This window comes from Lactuca saligna, chromosome 1 (assembly GCF_052625555.1).
Source record: "Lactuca saligna cultivar CGN05327 chromosome 1, ASM5262555v1, whole genome shotgun sequence".
In the NCBI taxonomy this organism is placed as follows: domain Eukaryota; kingdom Viridiplantae; phylum Streptophyta; class Magnoliopsida; order Asterales; family Asteraceae; genus Lactuca; species Lactuca saligna.
This window is the reverse complement of record NC_136417.1, coordinates 14,825,304-14,843,857: the sequence shown is the minus strand read 5'-3', so window position 1 is coordinate 14,843,857 and position 18,554 is coordinate 14,825,304. Positions and strand designations below refer to the sequence as shown.

Sequence of the window (18,554 nt, the reverse complement as noted above, 5' to 3'; positions counted from 1 at the left end):
ATACTGAGATTTTAAAGATGTTTGAACCTTATCTAAAAGTTTTCTCTAATGTCTTTGAATTTAACAACAAATGGTAGGTCTTTTTGGTGTTATAGGTTTGATTGACAATTAATTTATCATTCAGACCTACATTGTGAAACGGTCTAGGTTCAAGAATAGGTTCTGGACAATCATGAATAGAAGGAATACAATACCATGAATTAAAAGCAGTTTTTCGTTGTGTGTACTCATCGTCCGACCACCATTCATTTGCTTTTTCCTCACATCTTCGGTCATCAATTTCAGGAACTTCTCCAAACTCGAACAAATATTGACGTTGTAATTAAGTCATGCCCACTTTTGCTTATTTATCATTATTTGATACAAAAGTATCATTATCAGATACAAATTTATCATTAACCGAAACTTTTTTTTTTCATAACCCATTAGCACTTCATTTCCTCTTCCCCTTTGTACAGTTTCCATCACATTGGCTTCCTCTACGACTTCTATTAGTTTTTGCTAGATTAAACTGGTTGTTAACATTGCTCGTTCTTCAGCTTCTTCGCCTACCACCGTTAAATACAAATGCACCGTCTTCTTTGATTCAGACATTACACGTCTCAATTGAAATACATCAGTTTAATCTCCAAGCACCATGACATACCCTAACTCCGAGTGTTTAAAAGACAAACATATATGACTATTTAACACACCTGCCTTACTTCTAACCATTTGTAATAACATTTTATGGTCAATGTTAGGAGGAAGATTTAAACAATAGTTTTTCAAATTATTTCTAACGTAAACCTCATTTCCATTAACTAACAACCACGACCCTCCCGTACACAAAATAATAAAACTCATTTTACAAATTACTCTCCACAAACACAATGAAAAAACAACTTCTACTGGTAATTGAAAACTCATAAACTCACAAAAAAACACTTAAAAACATATATAACTTTTATAACTGATCCACAGAGGTGTACACCGATCTGCATAGGTGTACACAAATTTGCAGAAGTGTATACTGATCCGCAGAAAAAAGTTTTGCGTATTCCTTAACAGTTATGCAGAGATGTACACTGATCCACAGAGGTGTACACTTATCCCCATAAAGCTATTCTGCGTATTCCCTAACAGTTATGCATAGGTGTACACTAATCCGCAGAAAACAGTTTTATAACTGATATATAGAGGTGCACATTAATCCGCAGATGTGTATACTGATCCCCAGAAAACAGTTCTTATGTGGCTAAATGATGTGTCAAAAACTCCTTACCTGGACTTCTGCATATCAAAGTTTTCGTGGTTTAATTTGAATGAATGAAGTTTATTTCTAAGTATGTTTATTATGAAGGTTGCAACAAATCAAAGTTTTAGTGGTTCTATTTGAATGAATGAAGTTTATTTATAAGTATGTTTATTATGAAGGTTGTAACAGATCAGAGTTTCCGTGGTTCGATTTGAATGAATGAAGTTTATTTCTAAGTATGTTTATTATGAATGCTGTATGTTTATGTTTTCTAAAATATGTTTTTTAACCTACTTAAAGTATGTTTATTATTTAGAATATCGGTATGTATAATTTTATATAAAACATGAAATATTTGTATAATTTTTATTAAACACACAACTTTTTTAAACGGGTAATTAAATAAGAAAAAGAAAAAATGAAAACAATTTTTTTTACATAATAATCACATAATAACTTATGTGATTAAAAAAATAATAATATTAATAAATGAAAATAAAAAAAAAAAAAAAAAAAAATCCGTAGAACCTTCACTGCCTAACCTGTATTTATTTTCTAAAATCCTTATTTTTCATGGTCATTTTCTTAAAAAAAAAAAAAAAAAAAAAAAACTTTTTTTTTTTTTTTATTTATTGCTCGAGATTTCTCAAAAATAGAGACAAAAATAATAACATAAAAAACGTTTCTCACCAAACCACAACAAAATATTGGCCGGAGAAACCGATAACTCCGCTTACTGCTTTTTTCTACAAAGGTATACACGTAGTCTTTTGGCTCCTTGCGGCGCCTAGGGCAACTACTCCGGCTCCACAAAATGAAGGCGTCTTTCAAGGCAAAGTACGACGCCGACAAAACCACCCCCGCCTCGGCCATCACCCTCGCCTTTAACGCCGGCGATGTCAAACTCCGTGCTTCCATGACCGATGCTACTCTGGTCAACGGCCCCTGCTTAAACGGTTTAGCTCTAGCCGTGGATAAACCTGGATCCTTCACCATCGACTACAATGTCCCCAAAAAGGTACCCCAGAGTTCAGATTAGGTCTAATACAGTGAAATTCATAGATGTGATGTTATTAATCAGATAACATATATCGATGAAAATACAAGTTTGTATATTTGCTCCTTTTGCCGCTTGATTTTTTTTTTTTTTTTTTTTTTTTTTTTTTTTTTTTTAAATTTATGCTTCTGCTTGTGAATTCGATTAAGTACGCATATATTACAAACTAGCTCTTCTGATTTTATCGATGCGTGTCGGACGATTGATTTTAGGTTTCGGATTTATGAACACGATAGGTCAATTATATGCAAAATTATACGCGAATAAGCTTATCTATACACCAATTACAAGCGTGTCTGTATATTTATACTCATCTTTGTGTCTTGTCTATTGGTGTAGATTATAGACTGTGTGGGTAATGTAATATGAATTTGTTGTTCCTGAATTGCATTTTGTTTGGGCTACAGGACTTCAGATTTCAGTTCATGAACACAATCAAAATTTCAGAGAAGCCATTAAACTTGGTGTACAGTCACAGCAGAGGAGATCAGCGAACTATGCTGGATGGAACACTGGTGATTGATTCAGCCAACAAGGTATCAGCCAATCATGTTCTTGGTTCTGGAAACTGCAAATTGAAGTACACTTATGTCCATGGAGGGTTGACCATTGAACCTAGCTATGAATTGGCCAAAGATTCATGGGATTTTGCTGTTTCAAGGAAGGTTTACACAGATCACGTGTTAAGAGCTGTGTATCAGACCTCCAACCAAAATTTGGCACTGGATTGGACGACTAAATCACAGATGGCTGGATCTTATAAGGTATTACATTATGCTCCTTATGTTCTTCACAAATCTTTGGCTTTATGTCTTTTTTATATCGGTTTATGAAAGCTTCCAAAAATACATAGTAATGAACAGTTGTTGAACAAAAATTGAAGTTACAGATGAAATGAAACTATAATTGTTACATGTTTACAAAAAAACTATACTTAAATAAGAAAAATATACATCAACTTCAACATATAATTTGTTCATTCTTAGTGGTAGGTCCAAGGAATGAAATTCCATTCTCCCTTCCTTTATTTAAAAAGGCAAATTCCTCCTTTTATACATAATCCAAGGATCAATTTTCAAACCAAACAGAAAACATCAAAGAATTACATTCCAATTCATGCCCAACCAAACACATGATAGATTCAAATTCCTTGAGATTCCAATTCTTTTAGTAGATTCCATTTCCTTCCAAAGACATTTTGCAATCCTATTCAAAATTATGAGAATCTCAATCTATATATATATATTATATATGTATTTACATGTAAGCAAATTACTAACCATGGTTTTCTTACATATGCAGATTTCAGCACTTTTCAACTTGGAGGATGGAGTAAAAGTCCCACGAGTGACAGCTGAAAGCACGTGGGATTTTGAAATGTGAAATTTGGTTGCCATTTTTATTGATATCAGTTTACATGTTAACTTGGTTCGATATTAATATTGTCTTTTCAATGATGTAACTATTTACATACCTTTGTAAGCATCATTGCCTAAAGTCTAAACCGTTTGTGTCATATAAATTGGTTTAAATTATTCCATAAGGCTTCCTCTCTTGAACATGAGTTAGAAGATAGGGTTGTCTTCCTTTCGGTTTTATATATCTTTCAGATTAATCAAAGATGTATACAATTTTCGTATTAGAATATAAATTAAACATCTTTTTAAATTATAAGTAATTTGCAAAAGGTTGTATCCGGGTTTGCATCCGAAATATTGGTTTTATGATTTCACCTTTTGCCGATTTACCTTGTTTGCTTTGATAGATCATTTATGGTTGTCAAAATCGCGATTCTGATCGTAGGATCGTACGATCCTAGGTATGAAAAACGATCCGAATCGTAAAAAGACCGTGGGGTAGAATTGTAGGTAAAGTTGAGATCCGATCCTACCTTTCCTTGATTATTTATTTTATTTTATTATTATTATTTTTTTTTTGCAGATGAATTTTTTACCATTTTATGTCTTATCTTTTATCAATTTACCATTTTGTATTGTGGTCTATTACTAATATTTTGAAGTTTTTATAACTTTTGAATAAAAAATTGAATGTTTTAAATATTTTTTATGATTAAAAATTAAAAATTAAAATTATATTTTATCTTGTGGGATCTTAGGATTCTGATCTTGCAAACCCAAAAGCGATCCTAGGTAGGATCCCGATCTTGACAATCTTGAGATGATTCATCCAATATTTGAATATTGCTCAAAATAATGATATAATTACCATGACATTGGAACAAAAATTGTTTGTTTTGTAGGTCTATCTGTTAAACTAAAACCATTTTTTTTCGTGGATAAAGATAAAATCTTATTTATTTAATTAATAAAGAGGAATTTCCAAAAATTACCAAAATACAAACCGGAGTGCCAAAAAGTTACCAAAAAAACAAGGAGGTTTTCCAAAATCAATCAAGAGTCTACAAAGGGTCTATGGACTCGCTTTCCTTCTTAATACTCGTGTTATTATACTTTTTTCGTAATACATCATCCTCTATGGATTTGCGGACTGATGTATTGTTATGCGAACTTGTTCTTCACAAAGTGAGTTCGCAAAAGGTTTTTTGTGGACTCATTGTACATTGCAGGCTAAAACTTTGAAACATAATTTTTAAGTTCGCTGAGGAAAAGATGGGTCTCGTTGATTATTTCTAGAAAATCTCATTTTTTTGTCTCTAAGATCTGTATTTTGGTTATATTTGAAAATTTCTCTTATTAAATGTGAATAAACCAACAAAAGAATCCATTGTTCAGTTGTGTTCTTGACTAATTGTACGGAAAACAAAACAATGTCATTCATTCGCGGATCTTGCTCGATCAATGTATCCATATGAGATATGACCATCACCATAAGCTTTTGATATATGATGATGACAGGGAGCAATCATATTTCTCTTTGCTATCATAAGTAAAAAAACTGATCTTGTAGTTCACCAAACTTCAAGGGTGAATATAACATCATAGCAAACCTAAGGGCCAAATTTCTTTTACGCTATTAGCAAAAATCGGTTTTAGCGCCTTAACAAATTTCGAAACACTTGCCGCCCAAATCACCCATTTTTGCATCTCCCTCCATAACCCCCCTCCCACCGCTCTTTTCTTTATCCTCACCTGCAAATATACTCATTCAGATAATCAGATTCATTTCCAGTCTTTCTCCACCAAATCAAAACCCTAATTCTCTGACATTTTCATCACAGACGATGGAAATCGACGATGATTACGAGTCATTTTCCTTTCCCAACAACGAGCCTTCACCTTCACCCAAGCATCGAAGACTCAAACGCCTCAAGAAATCTACGGTTGTTGTAGATCAATCAGCCCCGGTCGAATCAATAAGCGAACTCATTGACTTGCCTCAAGTTGATTTTATCAGTATAGAAGCCCTAGAATCTTCAGATATCCGAGCATTTGATGATTCATGTGAGCCGCATTCGTCTCTGCCGGCTGAGAGTTTTGATGATGATGTAGATGGAAAAGAACCGAGCACTGCTTGTGCTGATACGCTTGTGAATGTAGATCGGAAGGAAACGAAGCGGTTATTAGAATTCGAAGAGGGGCTTGATGACGGTAGTGTGAAGGAAAAAGATCTGAGCTCTTGTTATGATGATACACGCGTGAATAGCGGTCGGAAGGAAACAAAGAGAGATTTAGAGTTTGAAGAAGGTTTGGGTGATGATGGAATGGAAAATAATTCAAATTCTGGCGTTGGTGACACGCCCGTGAGAACAAATCGGAAGGAAACCAAGAGAGCATTGGAGTTTGAAGATGAGATTACTGAGAGTGCAGTGGATAAAATGGTGGGAAATGAAGCAGAGATGAACTCTGTTGCTGGTGAATCGCCTGTGAGAACAGATAGGAAGGAAACGAAGAGAACATTGGATTTTGACGATGAGATTACTGAGAATGTAGTTGATTCAATGGTGGGAAAGGAAGAATTGATTGCAGATATGAAAATCAAGGAAAATGAGGAGAAGGAAGTAAATGAGGATGCGATGAATGAGAAGAAAGGGAGGAAAAAGAGACATAAGAGTTCCAGTGAGGACCCAAAAGTCAAAGCCTCTTCTACTAACAAAAAAAGGGAAGCAAAGGTACATATCTTCTAGTCTTTCGATTGTTTTAGATTAGATAACTTTTCTCGTCGTTTTCAGGTTAACTACGAGTTATGTCTTTTATTTTCTAATGTTAAAAATATAAAAGAAGTTAAAAAAAACACAGTTACTTATTTTGCATTGAGCTGTATCATATCCCCCTGTTGGTGATTTTGTTTATTGGATTTACAGGAAAGGAGAGCTCATCTAGAACAACTTCATGCTGAATCTCAGAGACTTTTAAGAGGTGCTTGTTTTAATCATGTATTATCACTTGGTGTTTCTTAATGGTAGCAATGCATTCTATATAATATTCTTTATCGCTCTGATTTGTATTCCATGTATCTCATATGTTAGAGACTAGAGGTGCTTCGTTTAAACCAGTACCAGTTGTGCAAAAGCCCATATCATCCATTTTGGAAAAAATAAGACAAAGGAAGCTTGAGGTGTCAAAGAAGTGAGTATTTATCTTGATTTATTATATTTGGTACATGTGGCCTATATCCCTAGTTTCATACCCTCTTCTTATTGTAAATTTTCAGGTTTTCCCAGTTTAATTGTGATGATCCTGTTAAGGAAGCTGATGCTTTTCAGAAACAGACCACAAATCATTCCAAGAATGTGGAAATAGAAGTTGGTGACATATCAGAGTCTGTGAAAGAAGATGAAGTTTTAAGTGGCCCAAAAGAAGATGATATTGATATGGATGGACCTGATGTCTGTGGAGAACAGAAGACCCATGACAATGATTCTTCTCAAATGGTATGCAGTTATGAATATAAAATTATATTTTGCAAGAATTATTTTGTATCAAAGTTTTGCATATGATTATATCTTTTAACGTTGCTACAGCCTTTGGATGACAAGTCTACACCTGTTCTTCGGGCTCCAGTTGATGATACTCAGGTTATTTTTAACTTCTATCTCTATTGAGAAAAATATTTTACCCAACTTATATTCAACCTTTTTGTCCATGTATGCTCATTACTTTGCTAAATGTAGGATCTTTTTGGTGATTCTCAAACAAGTGATAGCACAGACTCTAAAGATGAGGAACCTGATGAACATGCTATTAGCTCTCAAGAAGAACAAATGGAACCTTCTTTGCTAACAATGAAATTAAAGTTTGATTCTGTTCCTGATGATATGTAAGTTTAAGCTCTACTCTTTGTGTGAAACTTGTAATAATTACCATCTAAATATGTGACTCTTATCCAAAATTTCAGCTCTGATGAAGAAGAAAACGACAAGGAGAATGTTGCTCCGTATGTGAAAGAGAGTTCTTCTCCAAAAGGAGCTCCTGTAAAAGCATTTCTTGATGATGAGGCTGAGGAAGAAGATGATAGTGACAATGACAGAATGAGATTTGGAGATGATGAAGAAAATGAAGATGATGATGATGATGACATTGAGGAACTGAGAGAGATGATAGTCACTGGGTATAAAGAAAAACCAGTTGACAAAGAAACCCGAGATGAACTTCACCAAAAATGGCTTGAAGAAAAAGATGCAGCTGGAACTGATGATCTTTTGAGAAGACTAAATGTTGCTTCTAAACTCAGAGAGGAATCTTTATCTGATGATGATGATGATAATAAGGAAGGTGAAGAGGATGTAGAGGCGGATGATGATGTTGAAGAAGATGAAGATGAAGAACGCCCACGTGTTCCTCGATTAAATTCAAAAAAAGCAAAGGAAATGATTGCTCAGATGTTTCTTGATAAAGATGAAGCTTTTTCATCATCTGATGACGAGGAAACAGAGAAGATACTTGCCAAAACACGTCTGCTCAACAAAGCTGTGAGTAATTTGTTTTTTTTGAATCTTATATATCCTTGTAATAAAAATATTTAAATTTTAAACTCATATTGTATGTTGAATAGGAAGAAAAGTGTAAATTAGTGTCACCTGATGAGGATGATGATTCAAGGGAAGTTTTTTGTCGTATAAAGAAGCTAAATACAGTGCCTGATGCACACAAGAAGGCTAAGATAACAGGTAAGTTGTGAATGTGAGTGGATACTTTGATTACTTTAAAATCTTGTCATTTTGCCTTAATTGATACTTTTTTGCAGCATTCATTGATACAATAGGAGGGAATAGCAACAGCTCTTCTAAGGTAAACTAAACTTTTTTATATAATCACATTTAACACATTAATAAGTTATGAAGTTTATAATTGCTGCAGTCATCTTTCTTGAGTCGAGTGTCAAGCCATTCTGTTCCAACTTCCTCCAAACAACTGAAACAAGGATCCGGTGTGGGTCCCAGTCGAGCATTTATATTTGGACGAGATGACAGTAATAGCAGAAGCTCAATGTCAATTTCAGAGGATGCTTCAGATACAGTAAGTGTTTCAAGTATCTTTATATTTTTATGATTTTATATTTTATTTAAATTATGTTACCTTATCTCAATAAAATAATGAATAATGTAATGATGATTGTTGGGTGATGCAGACAACAAAGGAAATCCAAACCAAGAAAGTTACAACCAAGTACAGCATCTCACAGTCACAAGTCAGATCAAGTAATGAAAACAGTAGCAGTAACAGTAACAGCAGCACTTCATTTTTTGAGATGCTGAAGCAATCTTCTGTGCAAACCAATGTTGGTAATAAAGAAAGTAGTGTAGTTGAGCTTAGTCAATCTGTTTTTGCTGCCTTCAAGATCCCAAAGAAGCCTCTAAAGATCCAAGGAAGAGTATAGGAATTTGATGTTGATCATACAATCTTTTGAACTCAACAACTTGTTATTCATAGGTAAATAAGGTTAAATTGCATGTGGAACTATATTTTTAATGTTGTTTTAGTAATTTGTATTCGATATTTATTGGAACTTTTAGTTTACAAGATTGTTTGACTTTTTTTTTTGTTGCAACTTTATTTATAATGAAGCAGATGAAGGTTGTTAGTTGTCCCATATTGATCTTATTTGCCTTTGTATATGTTGGAGTCTATTTTTGTTTGTTTGAGAAAAAATCTGATTCCATATTAAGGACTAGAAAGGGGCCGATCATTACTATATGATGAGTTGAAAAGGGGTAAAAGAGCAGTTTGTCTCATCTAACGTTTTCTTCATTTTGTTTCATTTGTTAGCCCCTGAGAAGGGAATGAAACATTTAAGAAAGGAAAGGGCACTTAAGAAAGGAATGAAGCACTTACTGAGTAGTGGAGCACCTTAGAAGGGAATAGAGCATCTGGGAAAAGAATGAAACATCCTTGATGAGCCATGAAGCAAAGATGATCCATTTTGGAGGAGAGTGTGTCGCCTATAGACAAGATGCACCATCTTCATGCATGGTGCGCCACTTTGGAAGGTAGATGCACCATTGTGAAGGTAGATGCGCTATTGTGGGAACATGGCACGCCACTTTTGTTCTAGATGCGCCACTTTGGTATAAGGTGCACCACTTTAGTGTGCCATTGTATGATTCGAAGTATTGATGTGTTGCTAAAGCATATATGTGCCACAAATGATCATGATGTGCCATTAGGTGGCTTGATGCGCCATATAGGTTGTGTTGTACACTAGGATACTCAATATTGTCCAAGGATGCTCAAGGTGGATGCCCCAAATGGCATGATACACTATGGTGGAGGATACACCATCATGATGCATCATTGTCATTCCTGATGATCCATCATTGTGCATGACGCTCCATCATGTGTTTTGCTGATGTTCATGTAATGTATTTCAATGATGAAGGTTCTAGAAGTGATTGGATAGTGGATTGTGATTGTTTGATACTTTTCATAGGCCTATGAATTGATAGGTTTGACCCATTAGGGTTTCAGCTCTTATCCATAGTCTATAAATATGGATGCCTACTAGCCATTTGTTTGTCTTCAATGTCTTTTGTATCCTTAGTGAGTATATCGAATATCTGCGGGTTGTATTTGTAATATATTTTTGAGAACTTTATGGATAAATAATACTCTCCTCCTGTGGACGCAAGTTACATTGATCGAACCACATAAATAATGTGTTTTGTATGTTTTTTGGTTTTTATGTGTTATTTGCATTACTTTCTAACAAAGGCCCTCAAAGTTTGGCAGGTGGCGTTCCGATTCTTGACAAATAACATCTGATTTCTTAATAGGATTTTTTTTTCAAAGTTATGTTTTAATGGAGCTTGTTAATTAACAGACTTTAAACATAGTTTTTTCAATGATTTGGTGGGCTACATATGTTTTTAACCAATTATAATAACACAACTTATACAAAAATCCCATAAAACATAAAAATGCTCATTCAATTGTTAAGATAAAATAAGTTTTTTCATGAAAAAACTTAAAGAAAAAATCTCATGTTATAGATGCTTAATGACATATATAAATCAATGAAGTATTGAGGATCGTTGCAAATATGTTAATATGGCTATGTTATAACATGCGAACACTACTCTTACTATTTCTTTTTGTTTATCTCTTTTTACTCGTCTCTTTTTAATATCATTATTATATTAGAAATTTAAGATGATTTGAGGTGACAGAGTGGCAGGTATTTTTTTTAAGGGTAGATGAGCTATGTTATTGTGTTATGATGCACATAGCCTTAATGAGTATTTTATGAAATAGAAAAATTGATTATTTTTGTGAAATAAATAAAATATTATTTCACTTTTTCTTTTAAATTTATAAGAGTGCGGAAGAGCTCCTAAAACCCGGTTCTGGTTTGCGCAAATTTGTAGGGTTCCAGAAATTAGCAACTTTGAACCCCAAAACCTCCGTGCAAATGGAGAGTGCCTTCGCAAGTGCTTCTGCAATCGGTGATCAACGCCAAAAGATTGAAGAATACAAGCATATTCTTTCATCCGTAATCGCGTCCAACGACGTAGTACAAGCCAAAAAGTTCATTGATCACAGTTAGGGTTTTATCTAACAGATGATGATGCAGTCTGTAATTTTCTGTAGTATGTTACTTTATTTATCGATTATTGTGTTGAATTGACAGTTCTTTCGGACGATGTTCCGTTGGTTGTATCAAGACAGCTGCTACAGACATTTGCACAAGAGTTGGGGAGGTTGGAGCCTGAGAATCAAAAGGAGATCGCTCATTACACGCTCCATCAGATTCAGCCTCGTGTTGTATCATTTGAGGAACAGGTTTGTTTCATACTAAATCATCAATCATTTATCATCTATGCATAGTTCAGTAGCAGCGTTAGAGTGTTTTGAAGTAGAGATAAAGTACATTGGTTTTAGGAGGTGACAACAATTCTGTGAATGGGATTCTTATGTCATCCCAAGATGGTGGTAGCTGTTTTTATATTATACACTAAGATAGTCTCGTTAGGCTCTATAAGATGACATTCTTTAGTGGTTTTCTTTCATTTGGGACTTCTATACATATCAGAATGAGCAGTTTTTTGGCTGCATTTTTAGAATTGATTCATATTTCAATAAGAGTTTCATATAGACCCTGCATCTTGCAGGTTCTTGTTATTCGAGAGAAGCTTGCAGAGCTGTATGAGTCAGAACAGTTATGGTCAAAAGCAGCACAGATGCTGAGTGGCATCGATCTTGACTCTGGAATGAGGTAGGAGAGAATGAAAATTCTGTTATCTTTTACTATATATGACAAACTCACATGCTGCAATCTTTGTGTTACATGTGTTTTATTTAACAAAACTATCTTTTGCTGGGATATCCAAATATTATTCATGCTAAGGATAGAAAAAAGTCAGCATTATTTATCAAAATAAAGCCTACCAGATCATTTGAGTTACTCAGGTGTTCTGTTTTAGTTACTACTTGTCCTACTCCTACTCTTTCTCCTTGATGCCTGGTAATCACCAATTGTAGGTCTTTCTTTCAAAACCAGTCTTCCCACTAAACTTTATCTTCTGGAAAGCAAAATAATGATTTGCTAATGGTAGATAGGGAATATTTAATAAGTGGTTCTGTTGAAAATGATGCTTCAACATGCCAATATTTTGTTTGACCATGTTATGTCATTTCACTCACATTATTTCCATAGTATAATCCATTATTATACAATTATACTAACAAAAACAAGATGTAACTACTGTTGCTTGTGCTTACAAGCTTTCCTCTAAAAAGACCATTGCAACTGTGACATGAACATAGTTGATGAGTAGAAGAGTAATTAGAAATATAGAGAAAGGTTGCCTTGTGACAATGATGGTTTCTTCTCTTGTATATCTGTCTTCAATCTAGAATGGATCTTCCTTTTCTTCCATTCTTAAATATTTATAAAATCGGTATTATTTGAACTTCAGCGATTGTGGTCTAGTTATTAGTACTTCATATTTTCTACTTAGCACTTGTATTTGTTTCCTTACCCTTTTTCATGTTAATTCAGACTAATCTCTGCCTATTTCATCTTTGCAGAGTGATTGATGATAAGTTTAGGATGACAAAATGTGTGCAAATTGCTCGTCTATACCTCGAGGTATCATTTAACTAACAGAAAGAATTAATAGTTATTTATTATTATGATCTTGCATTTTTTGCATTACATTGCTACTGTTTGTTTTGAATAGTTATCATCTTGGCGTTTTTCAATTTGCTGTAGCAACCCTATCTAGATTTTTACAAGAAAAGTTCATGGTCCTTCCCACAAACTACTTGTTTTATTGTTTATAACTTGTGGATTTGTTATGTAACTGTATTTTGGCAGGATGATGATGCTGTGAATGCAGAGGCTTTTATCAACAAAGCTTCTTTTTTGGTTAGCAACAGTCAGCATGAAGTATTGAACTTACAGTATAAGGTTGAGAAGACTGCTGGAAATTTGCTTTAACTTGAATTCCTAACAAGGCTTCATTTATATTACATTAAAACTTGATTATTATTATTATATTTTCCTTCTTTTGTTTAAGGTTTGTTATGCAAGGATACTTGATTTAAAAAGGAAGTTCTTGGAAGCTGCACTTCGCTATTATGACATTTCACAAATTGAAAAACGCCAAATTGGAGACGAGTAAGTATTTTACAATAATTTGAATACATGTAAATTGTAATAAATCTTTAGTTTTTATATCTATGAATTGTTTTTTTTTTTTTTTTTTTGGTAACAGAGTGATTGATGAAGATGCACTAGAACAGGCCCTAGCTGCTGCAGTGACCTGCACAATTTTGGCTGCTGCTGGTCCTCAGAGGTCACGTGTTCTTGCAACTTTGTACAAAGTAATTACTTTTTTGCTTTATGACACCTGTCCACTATCAATTTATTATCATTTATGATATGACATGTGGCTACTAACAAACACAACTTTTGTTCTATCAATTTATTCTCTTGAAGGATGAGCGATGCTCAAGGTTAAAAATTTATCCAATTTTGCAAAAGGTATTGATTGGTATTGTCTCGGATTTAATTGGTGGAGGTATTATTTGAAGTTGAAGGTGAAGTTGATAATCTTGAAATGGTTTTGAGATTTTCAGGTGTATTTGGAAAGAATATTGAGGAAGCCTGAGATAGATGCATTTTCTGAAGAACTGAAAGCACATCAGGTATCATCATTAAAACCTTCAATTATTAATCTTAATTGTGATCATTTCTAACATCTTTGCTTCTTCAACAGAAAGCAATTTTACCTGATAATGTTACTGTTCTTGATCGTGCAATGATTGAACATAATCTCTTGAGTGCAAGCAAGCTGTATACAAACATAAGGTATGCCACTATCACTATTGTTGCTTCTTCTTTCTGTGTTGTTGTTAGCATTTAAACTTTATGACAATGTTTAAAACAATATGAAAAAAATCAAGTTTATAAACTTGGTATTAGCATTTTAAAATTATAATGTTATGTGTTTGAAATAGTTTTGGTGAGCTTGGCACACTACTGGGCATTGCTCCTCATAAGGTATGCTTTCAAGTTTTATCTCTTAACAAATTTATTTTTTGTATTTTTTTTTTAGTAAATGATAGTTTATTGCAGGCAGAAAAAATTGCATCAAGAATGATTTGTGAAGATAGAATGAGGGGGTCTATAGATCAGGTATTTATAGTGATCAATTTCTACCAACATCTTTTAATTTTTTTTTTTTTTTTTTTTTTGTAATAGCTTTGGTTTTTTTTTTTTTAAATGAATTCTGAGTTGTGTCGTGGTTTTCATATATCAGGTAGAAGCAGTTATTCATTTCGAGGATGATAATGAAGAACTTCAGCAATGGGATGAACAGGTGATTAATTGTTTTTTTTTTTCAAAATATTTTTAAATGTCATTTCTCTTTTTGTAATTAACCATTTTCTGAGGAAAAATAAAAATAAAAATAAAAATAATAAGAGCAACTATTTTATTCGGTTAAATTTGATGTTTTGAAAATGTGGAATTTTCTTTTTGCAGATTTTTGGACTTTGTCAAGCGTTGAATGATGTTCTTGATACAATGGCCAAGAAGGGGTTAGCGATTCCTGTGTAACTAACTCATCAGTATCTAGTTTTTTTTTTTTTTTTTTTTTTTTTTGTTAAAATACGAAACAAATTTGTCCAGAAATTTCTTTTTCTTTTTATTTTCTTTTAAAATTGGAATCGAATGTAGAACCGATTCAATCTAATATATTATTGGTACTTTTCAAAAGTAGGTATTTGTAGATGTCAAAAAGGACACTCACATGTGCGTTTAATGTTTATTATACACCTAACTATCAAAAATTAAAATCGATCAATTATGAAAGGACATCACAACAAAATATGATGATTGATGCGGTTACCAAATTTCATAAATTTTGTTCCTTAAGTATTTTTGGTATTTGATAAATAGTTTGTTGGAAGAGAAGTTGCACTTGTTTCGTATCAAAAATATCAAAATATATAGAGGAAATAGCACAGAAGATATTAAGGGGCTGTTTGATAGTTTCAGATCGAGTAAGTTCTGATTGAATCAGAGCCTGACTGGGTTTGAAGTCTCACTGAATCTACATCCAACTGAAACTATCATGTTTGATTATACGTCTAATTTGCTGTGCTGACTGTTGAAAATGACAATTTTACCCTTATGTTCTATTTTTTAGTGACATGACAAAAGAACAAAAAAAAAAGTACATCGGCAATTCCTCCACAAAAATCAAAAAAAGTACATCGGCAATTCCTTCACAAAAAAAGGGTGTTATATGCTTTAGGAAGCAGAGCAAGTTGGGCCACAGATTTATCATACCATTACGAGTCGTAGCCAGACTGGATAAAGTGGCCTACCGGTTAGATTTACCAGAGGCGCTTCACCAAATTCATAACACTTTCCACGTCTCTCAGATTCGAATGTGTTTGGTGGATAATATAGTTGTGGTCTCGTTAGATGAAATCCATATCGATGAATTTCTGAACTATATGGATAGACCAGTGGTGATTATTTATAGGAAGACGAAGGCCTTGCGTAATAAGGTGGTGCCCTTGGTTAAGGTTCACTGGCAGCATTGGAAGGGATCAAAATGGACTTGGGTCCCTTTGGCAGAGAAGCGCGTGCACTATCTAAATCTGTTTTCGATTGAGGATTTCGAGGATGAAATCTCATTCAAGTTGGGTAGAGTTGTAACACCACTTCCATGTATATATGTATTTCTTTTGTGTTATTATCAATCAATACCTCATTATGGGATTTTTATGTGTCCACAACATGGTAGTGAAGACACCACGATGTGGACTCAACCGATGAGAACACACCCTTTTAATGGACGCCACGATGTGGCAAGGTTCTTGGCTACATGAAAACCCTAAATTTTCTAGGTTTTAAGCCCTATTTAAGGGATGTAATGGCTAACGTTTGCTCACCCCCAGCCTCCATCACCTCCCTTCGACCTAATGCAAACCTTATCCTCCATTGTTGACATTTTGAGATTTTGTAGTGTTTTATGGTGCCTTGAAGAAGAAGGCGCTCTTGGTTCATAGATCCAACAAGCAAACCTCCTCATTACCTTCTTGCATACATTCTGGACTCTTGTAAGTCCACAAGTCTCTATCTTTTGTGTGCAATCCTCTTAGACCTATGTTTAGAACCTTGTTCTTCATGTTCTTGATGTTTTGGATGGATGGATTCCATCAACTTGGCAACTTTATGGATCCTTGAGGTTCCTTTGTTTTGATATGTCCCAGATCTAGTGTTTTATGGAATCCTTGATCTCATGCATGAGTTTTGAGTTCATTTCTTTTATTTTAACCTAACTTGGAAAAGACATGTATTGGACATGCCTGTCCATAAAACAAATACTTTTATGATGTACTTGGGTGTAAGAAAGCCTCCTAGAAAGTATAGATGAGTGGATTAAGGGATTAATAGCTTAACCATTTATTTGGATAAAACAAATACCATGACGTGGTGGGTTGATCCCTACGATGTGGTGATAGGCAGTCTTGCGATTGTTTTGTCGCGAGGCTACCACGACGTGACCTATGCTAGGCCACAACATGGTGGCCAGCTGAGGTTGACTTTGACAGTTGAATTTTGACAAAGAGGGTTTTTAGGCTATAAATTGAGAATGTGCCTTTGATTGTTGTATATGTAGCTCATAACACTAGTCTCTTTTTCGTGTGAGCTGTGTTGAATCTCTGCTAGTTTGCAAGATGAGTTTTGTCACTACACTTCGTACTGCAATATGTATCTTTTATGTGCAGGATGTTGATATGCTATAGTGGTATGTTATATTGGTAGATATGTTATGATTATATGTGTTTGCTAATTATTGTTTGTTTGTTTGTTTTCATATGTTGACATAATGTTGTTAAGTTGAGGCGATCCTGCTTTGTATTATTGTCACACCCCCACACCGAGAACGACGAAAACGTGTTGACTTCATTTATAGTGTTATAACAATTGAATAATAGAGATCAAAGCATTACAACCATAATATTGATAAATTATAAGTTTTTACATTGTATTCAAATCGTTGTTTGTTTGATTGCCAAATAAACGTGACAAAAATATGTGATGTGATGTTGCTACGCCCCATCTTCAAAATCCTTATGAGTACCTGTTACTGATTTCCTAAGAATACAAGTAGTTTTGAAAAATTGTCAACAATTAAGTTGGTGAGTTTATACATTTTTTATGAGAAAAATCTGCCATTTTTCTTTGTAACATGTTAGAGTGTATTTCCAGAAAATCCAATATTTTTCTTGTAATGAACTATAGTTTTAGAATCCTTAATACCGATATGTGTAAGTATTCCTATACTAAAAGTAGTAATTTGTAGTTTTAATTCATATAAAACCATTTGTATGTTTGTTTCCAGAAATGCTAGTTGAACTGTACTGGAAAATGGTATAATGTAGTTTTATAATTATATAAAAATGATTAAAGATATTATGCTTCCTTGTATTGTGATAGAGTGTTCCCAGAAAATCCAATATTTTCTTTTAAAATGAATTGAAGTCTTAGACACCCTAAGACTGATATGTATACGTATTGTATTGGAAAATAGTATCATGTTGTTTTATTATTTAATAAAACTGATTGAAAATAGTGTAAGTTAGCCCCATAAACCAAATATGATTTTAATACCCCATGTGAGTTATCATAACCATGCAAGCGACTAGTGGCCTGTTACGACGTTCTTCAGGCGTCAGAATGGTATAACATTTGTCACCCCAGACTTGTCGGTCTAACTGTAGCTAACAGTTTATGTGCGTGATTGTCAGTCCCGTATAGATCTATACACAAATGTCACACTCTCCCTATAAGAGATTTTGGTTATAATACAGGACTTTAGTATGTACTCTACAAAGTACGGTGAAGCCAAATGTCTCACAAAACTATCTCACAAAACTATATCAACGGGTTTACATGTAGTGTAATGAAAACCCTTTTTTGTTTGTGGAAGTATTATCCTTCCATAGCAGTGACATAGTGTAAAATAACTATGCCTTTAAATAATTATTTTTATGTTGCATCCCGAATTGGCAAAATAGTGTAAATGACCCATAAACTATACCTATTATAGTTTATAATGTATGTTCCATTGAAATGAAAAATCCCTTATAGGTGCCATTATCATTTTACCATGATAAAAATAATATGGACTGAAATAATTATATATGTATATTTATATAATTATACACTTTTGCTCAACATGTTAAAAAAGTGTTAAAGTCTTATAAACTATTTTTATATAGTTTATCATCGTAATCGAATTTTTACCCTATATATATATATATATATATATATATATATATATATATATATATATATATATATATATATATGTTTCTA

General features: G+C 33.6%; 3 protein-coding genes across 3 annotated transcripts; all 3 read left to right on the top strand.

The window, feature by feature from the left end:
• The first annotated feature begins 1,930 nt into the window (after nucleotides 1-1,930).
• LOC145014897 (outer envelope pore 24B-like protein) lies at nucleotides 1,931-3,837 on the top strand. The gene is made up of 3 exons (XM_078973371.1): nucleotides 1,931-2,255; nucleotides 2,702-3,058; nucleotides 3,597-3,837. The coding sequence occupies exons 1-3, from the start codon at nucleotides 2,052-2,054 to the stop codon at nucleotides 3,675-3,677; spliced, it is 642 nt and encodes a 213-aa protein (XP_078829497.1). The 5' UTR covers nucleotides 1,931-2,051; the 3' UTR covers nucleotides 3,678-3,837.
• A 1,463-nt stretch (nucleotides 3,838-5,300) lies between these two features.
• LOC145014809 (DNA ligase-like protein) lies at nucleotides 5,301-9,303 on the top strand. The gene is made up of 11 exons (XM_078973272.1): nucleotides 5,301-6,384; nucleotides 6,577-6,631; nucleotides 6,742-6,841; nucleotides 6,927-7,146; nucleotides 7,237-7,290; nucleotides 7,387-7,532; nucleotides 7,611-8,184; nucleotides 8,268-8,382; nucleotides 8,460-8,503; nucleotides 8,573-8,731; nucleotides 8,844-9,303. Exons 1-11 carry the CDS (start codon nucleotides 5,497-5,499, stop codon nucleotides 9,090-9,092), a joined length of 2,604 nt encoding a protein of 867 aa, XP_078829398.1. The 5' UTR covers nucleotides 5,301-5,496; the 3' UTR covers nucleotides 9,093-9,303.
• Nucleotides 9,304-11,038: 1,735 nt separating this feature from the next.
• COP8 (Proteasome component (PCI) domain protein) lies at nucleotides 11,039-14,933 on the top strand. The gene is made up of 14 exons (XM_078973179.1): nucleotides 11,039-11,250; nucleotides 11,340-11,491; nucleotides 11,821-11,924; nucleotides 12,740-12,800; nucleotides 13,029-13,121; nucleotides 13,231-13,331; nucleotides 13,429-13,537; nucleotides 13,653-13,697; nucleotides 13,793-13,861; nucleotides 13,933-14,024; nucleotides 14,174-14,216; nucleotides 14,292-14,351; nucleotides 14,476-14,535; nucleotides 14,700-14,933. The coding sequence occupies exons 1-14, from the start codon at nucleotides 11,121-11,123 to the stop codon at nucleotides 14,772-14,774; spliced, it is 1,194 nt and encodes a 397-aa protein (XP_078829305.1). The 5' UTR covers nucleotides 11,039-11,120; the 3' UTR covers nucleotides 14,775-14,933.
• The last annotated feature ends 3,621 nt before the right edge of the window (nucleotides 14,934-18,554 follow it).

Excerpts from the sequence above, each read along its gene's own strand:
- LOC145014897 (XM_078973371.1), top strand. The coding sequence starts at position 2,052 with ATGAAGGCGTCTTTCAAGGCAAAGTACGACGCCGACAAAACCACCCCC. Across the intron at positions 2,256-2,701 it reads ACTACAATGTCCCCAAAAAG|GACTTCAGATTTCAGTTCAT; the intron begins GTACCCCAGAGT and ends TTTGGGCTACAG. Across the intron at positions 3,059-3,596 it reads AGATGGCTGGATCTTATAAG|ATTTCAGCACTTTTCAACTT; the intron begins GTATTACATTAT and ends TTACATATGCAG.
- LOC145014809 (XM_078973272.1), top strand. The coding sequence starts at position 5,497 with ATGGAAATCGACGATGATTACGAGTCATTTTCCTTTCCCAACAACGAG. Across the intron at positions 7,533-7,610 it reads GATTCTGTTCCTGATGATAT|CTCTGATGAAGAAGAAAACG; the intron begins GTAAGTTTAAGC and ends CCAAAATTTCAG. Across the intron at positions 8,504-8,572 it reads ATAGCAACAGCTCTTCTAAG|TCATCTTTCTTGAGTCGAGT; the intron begins GTAAACTAAACT and ends TAATTGCTGCAG.
- COP8 (XM_078973179.1), top strand. The coding sequence starts at position 11,121 with ATGGAGAGTGCCTTCGCAAGTGCTTCTGCAATCGGTGATCAACGCCAA. Across the intron at positions 13,862-13,932 it reads AAGAACTGAAAGCACATCAG|AAAGCAATTTTACCTGATAA; the intron begins GTATCATCATTA and ends CTTCTTCAACAG. Across the intron at positions 14,352-14,475 it reads TGAGGGGGTCTATAGATCAG|GTAGAAGCAGTTATTCATTT; the intron begins GTATTTATAGTG and ends TTCATATATCAG.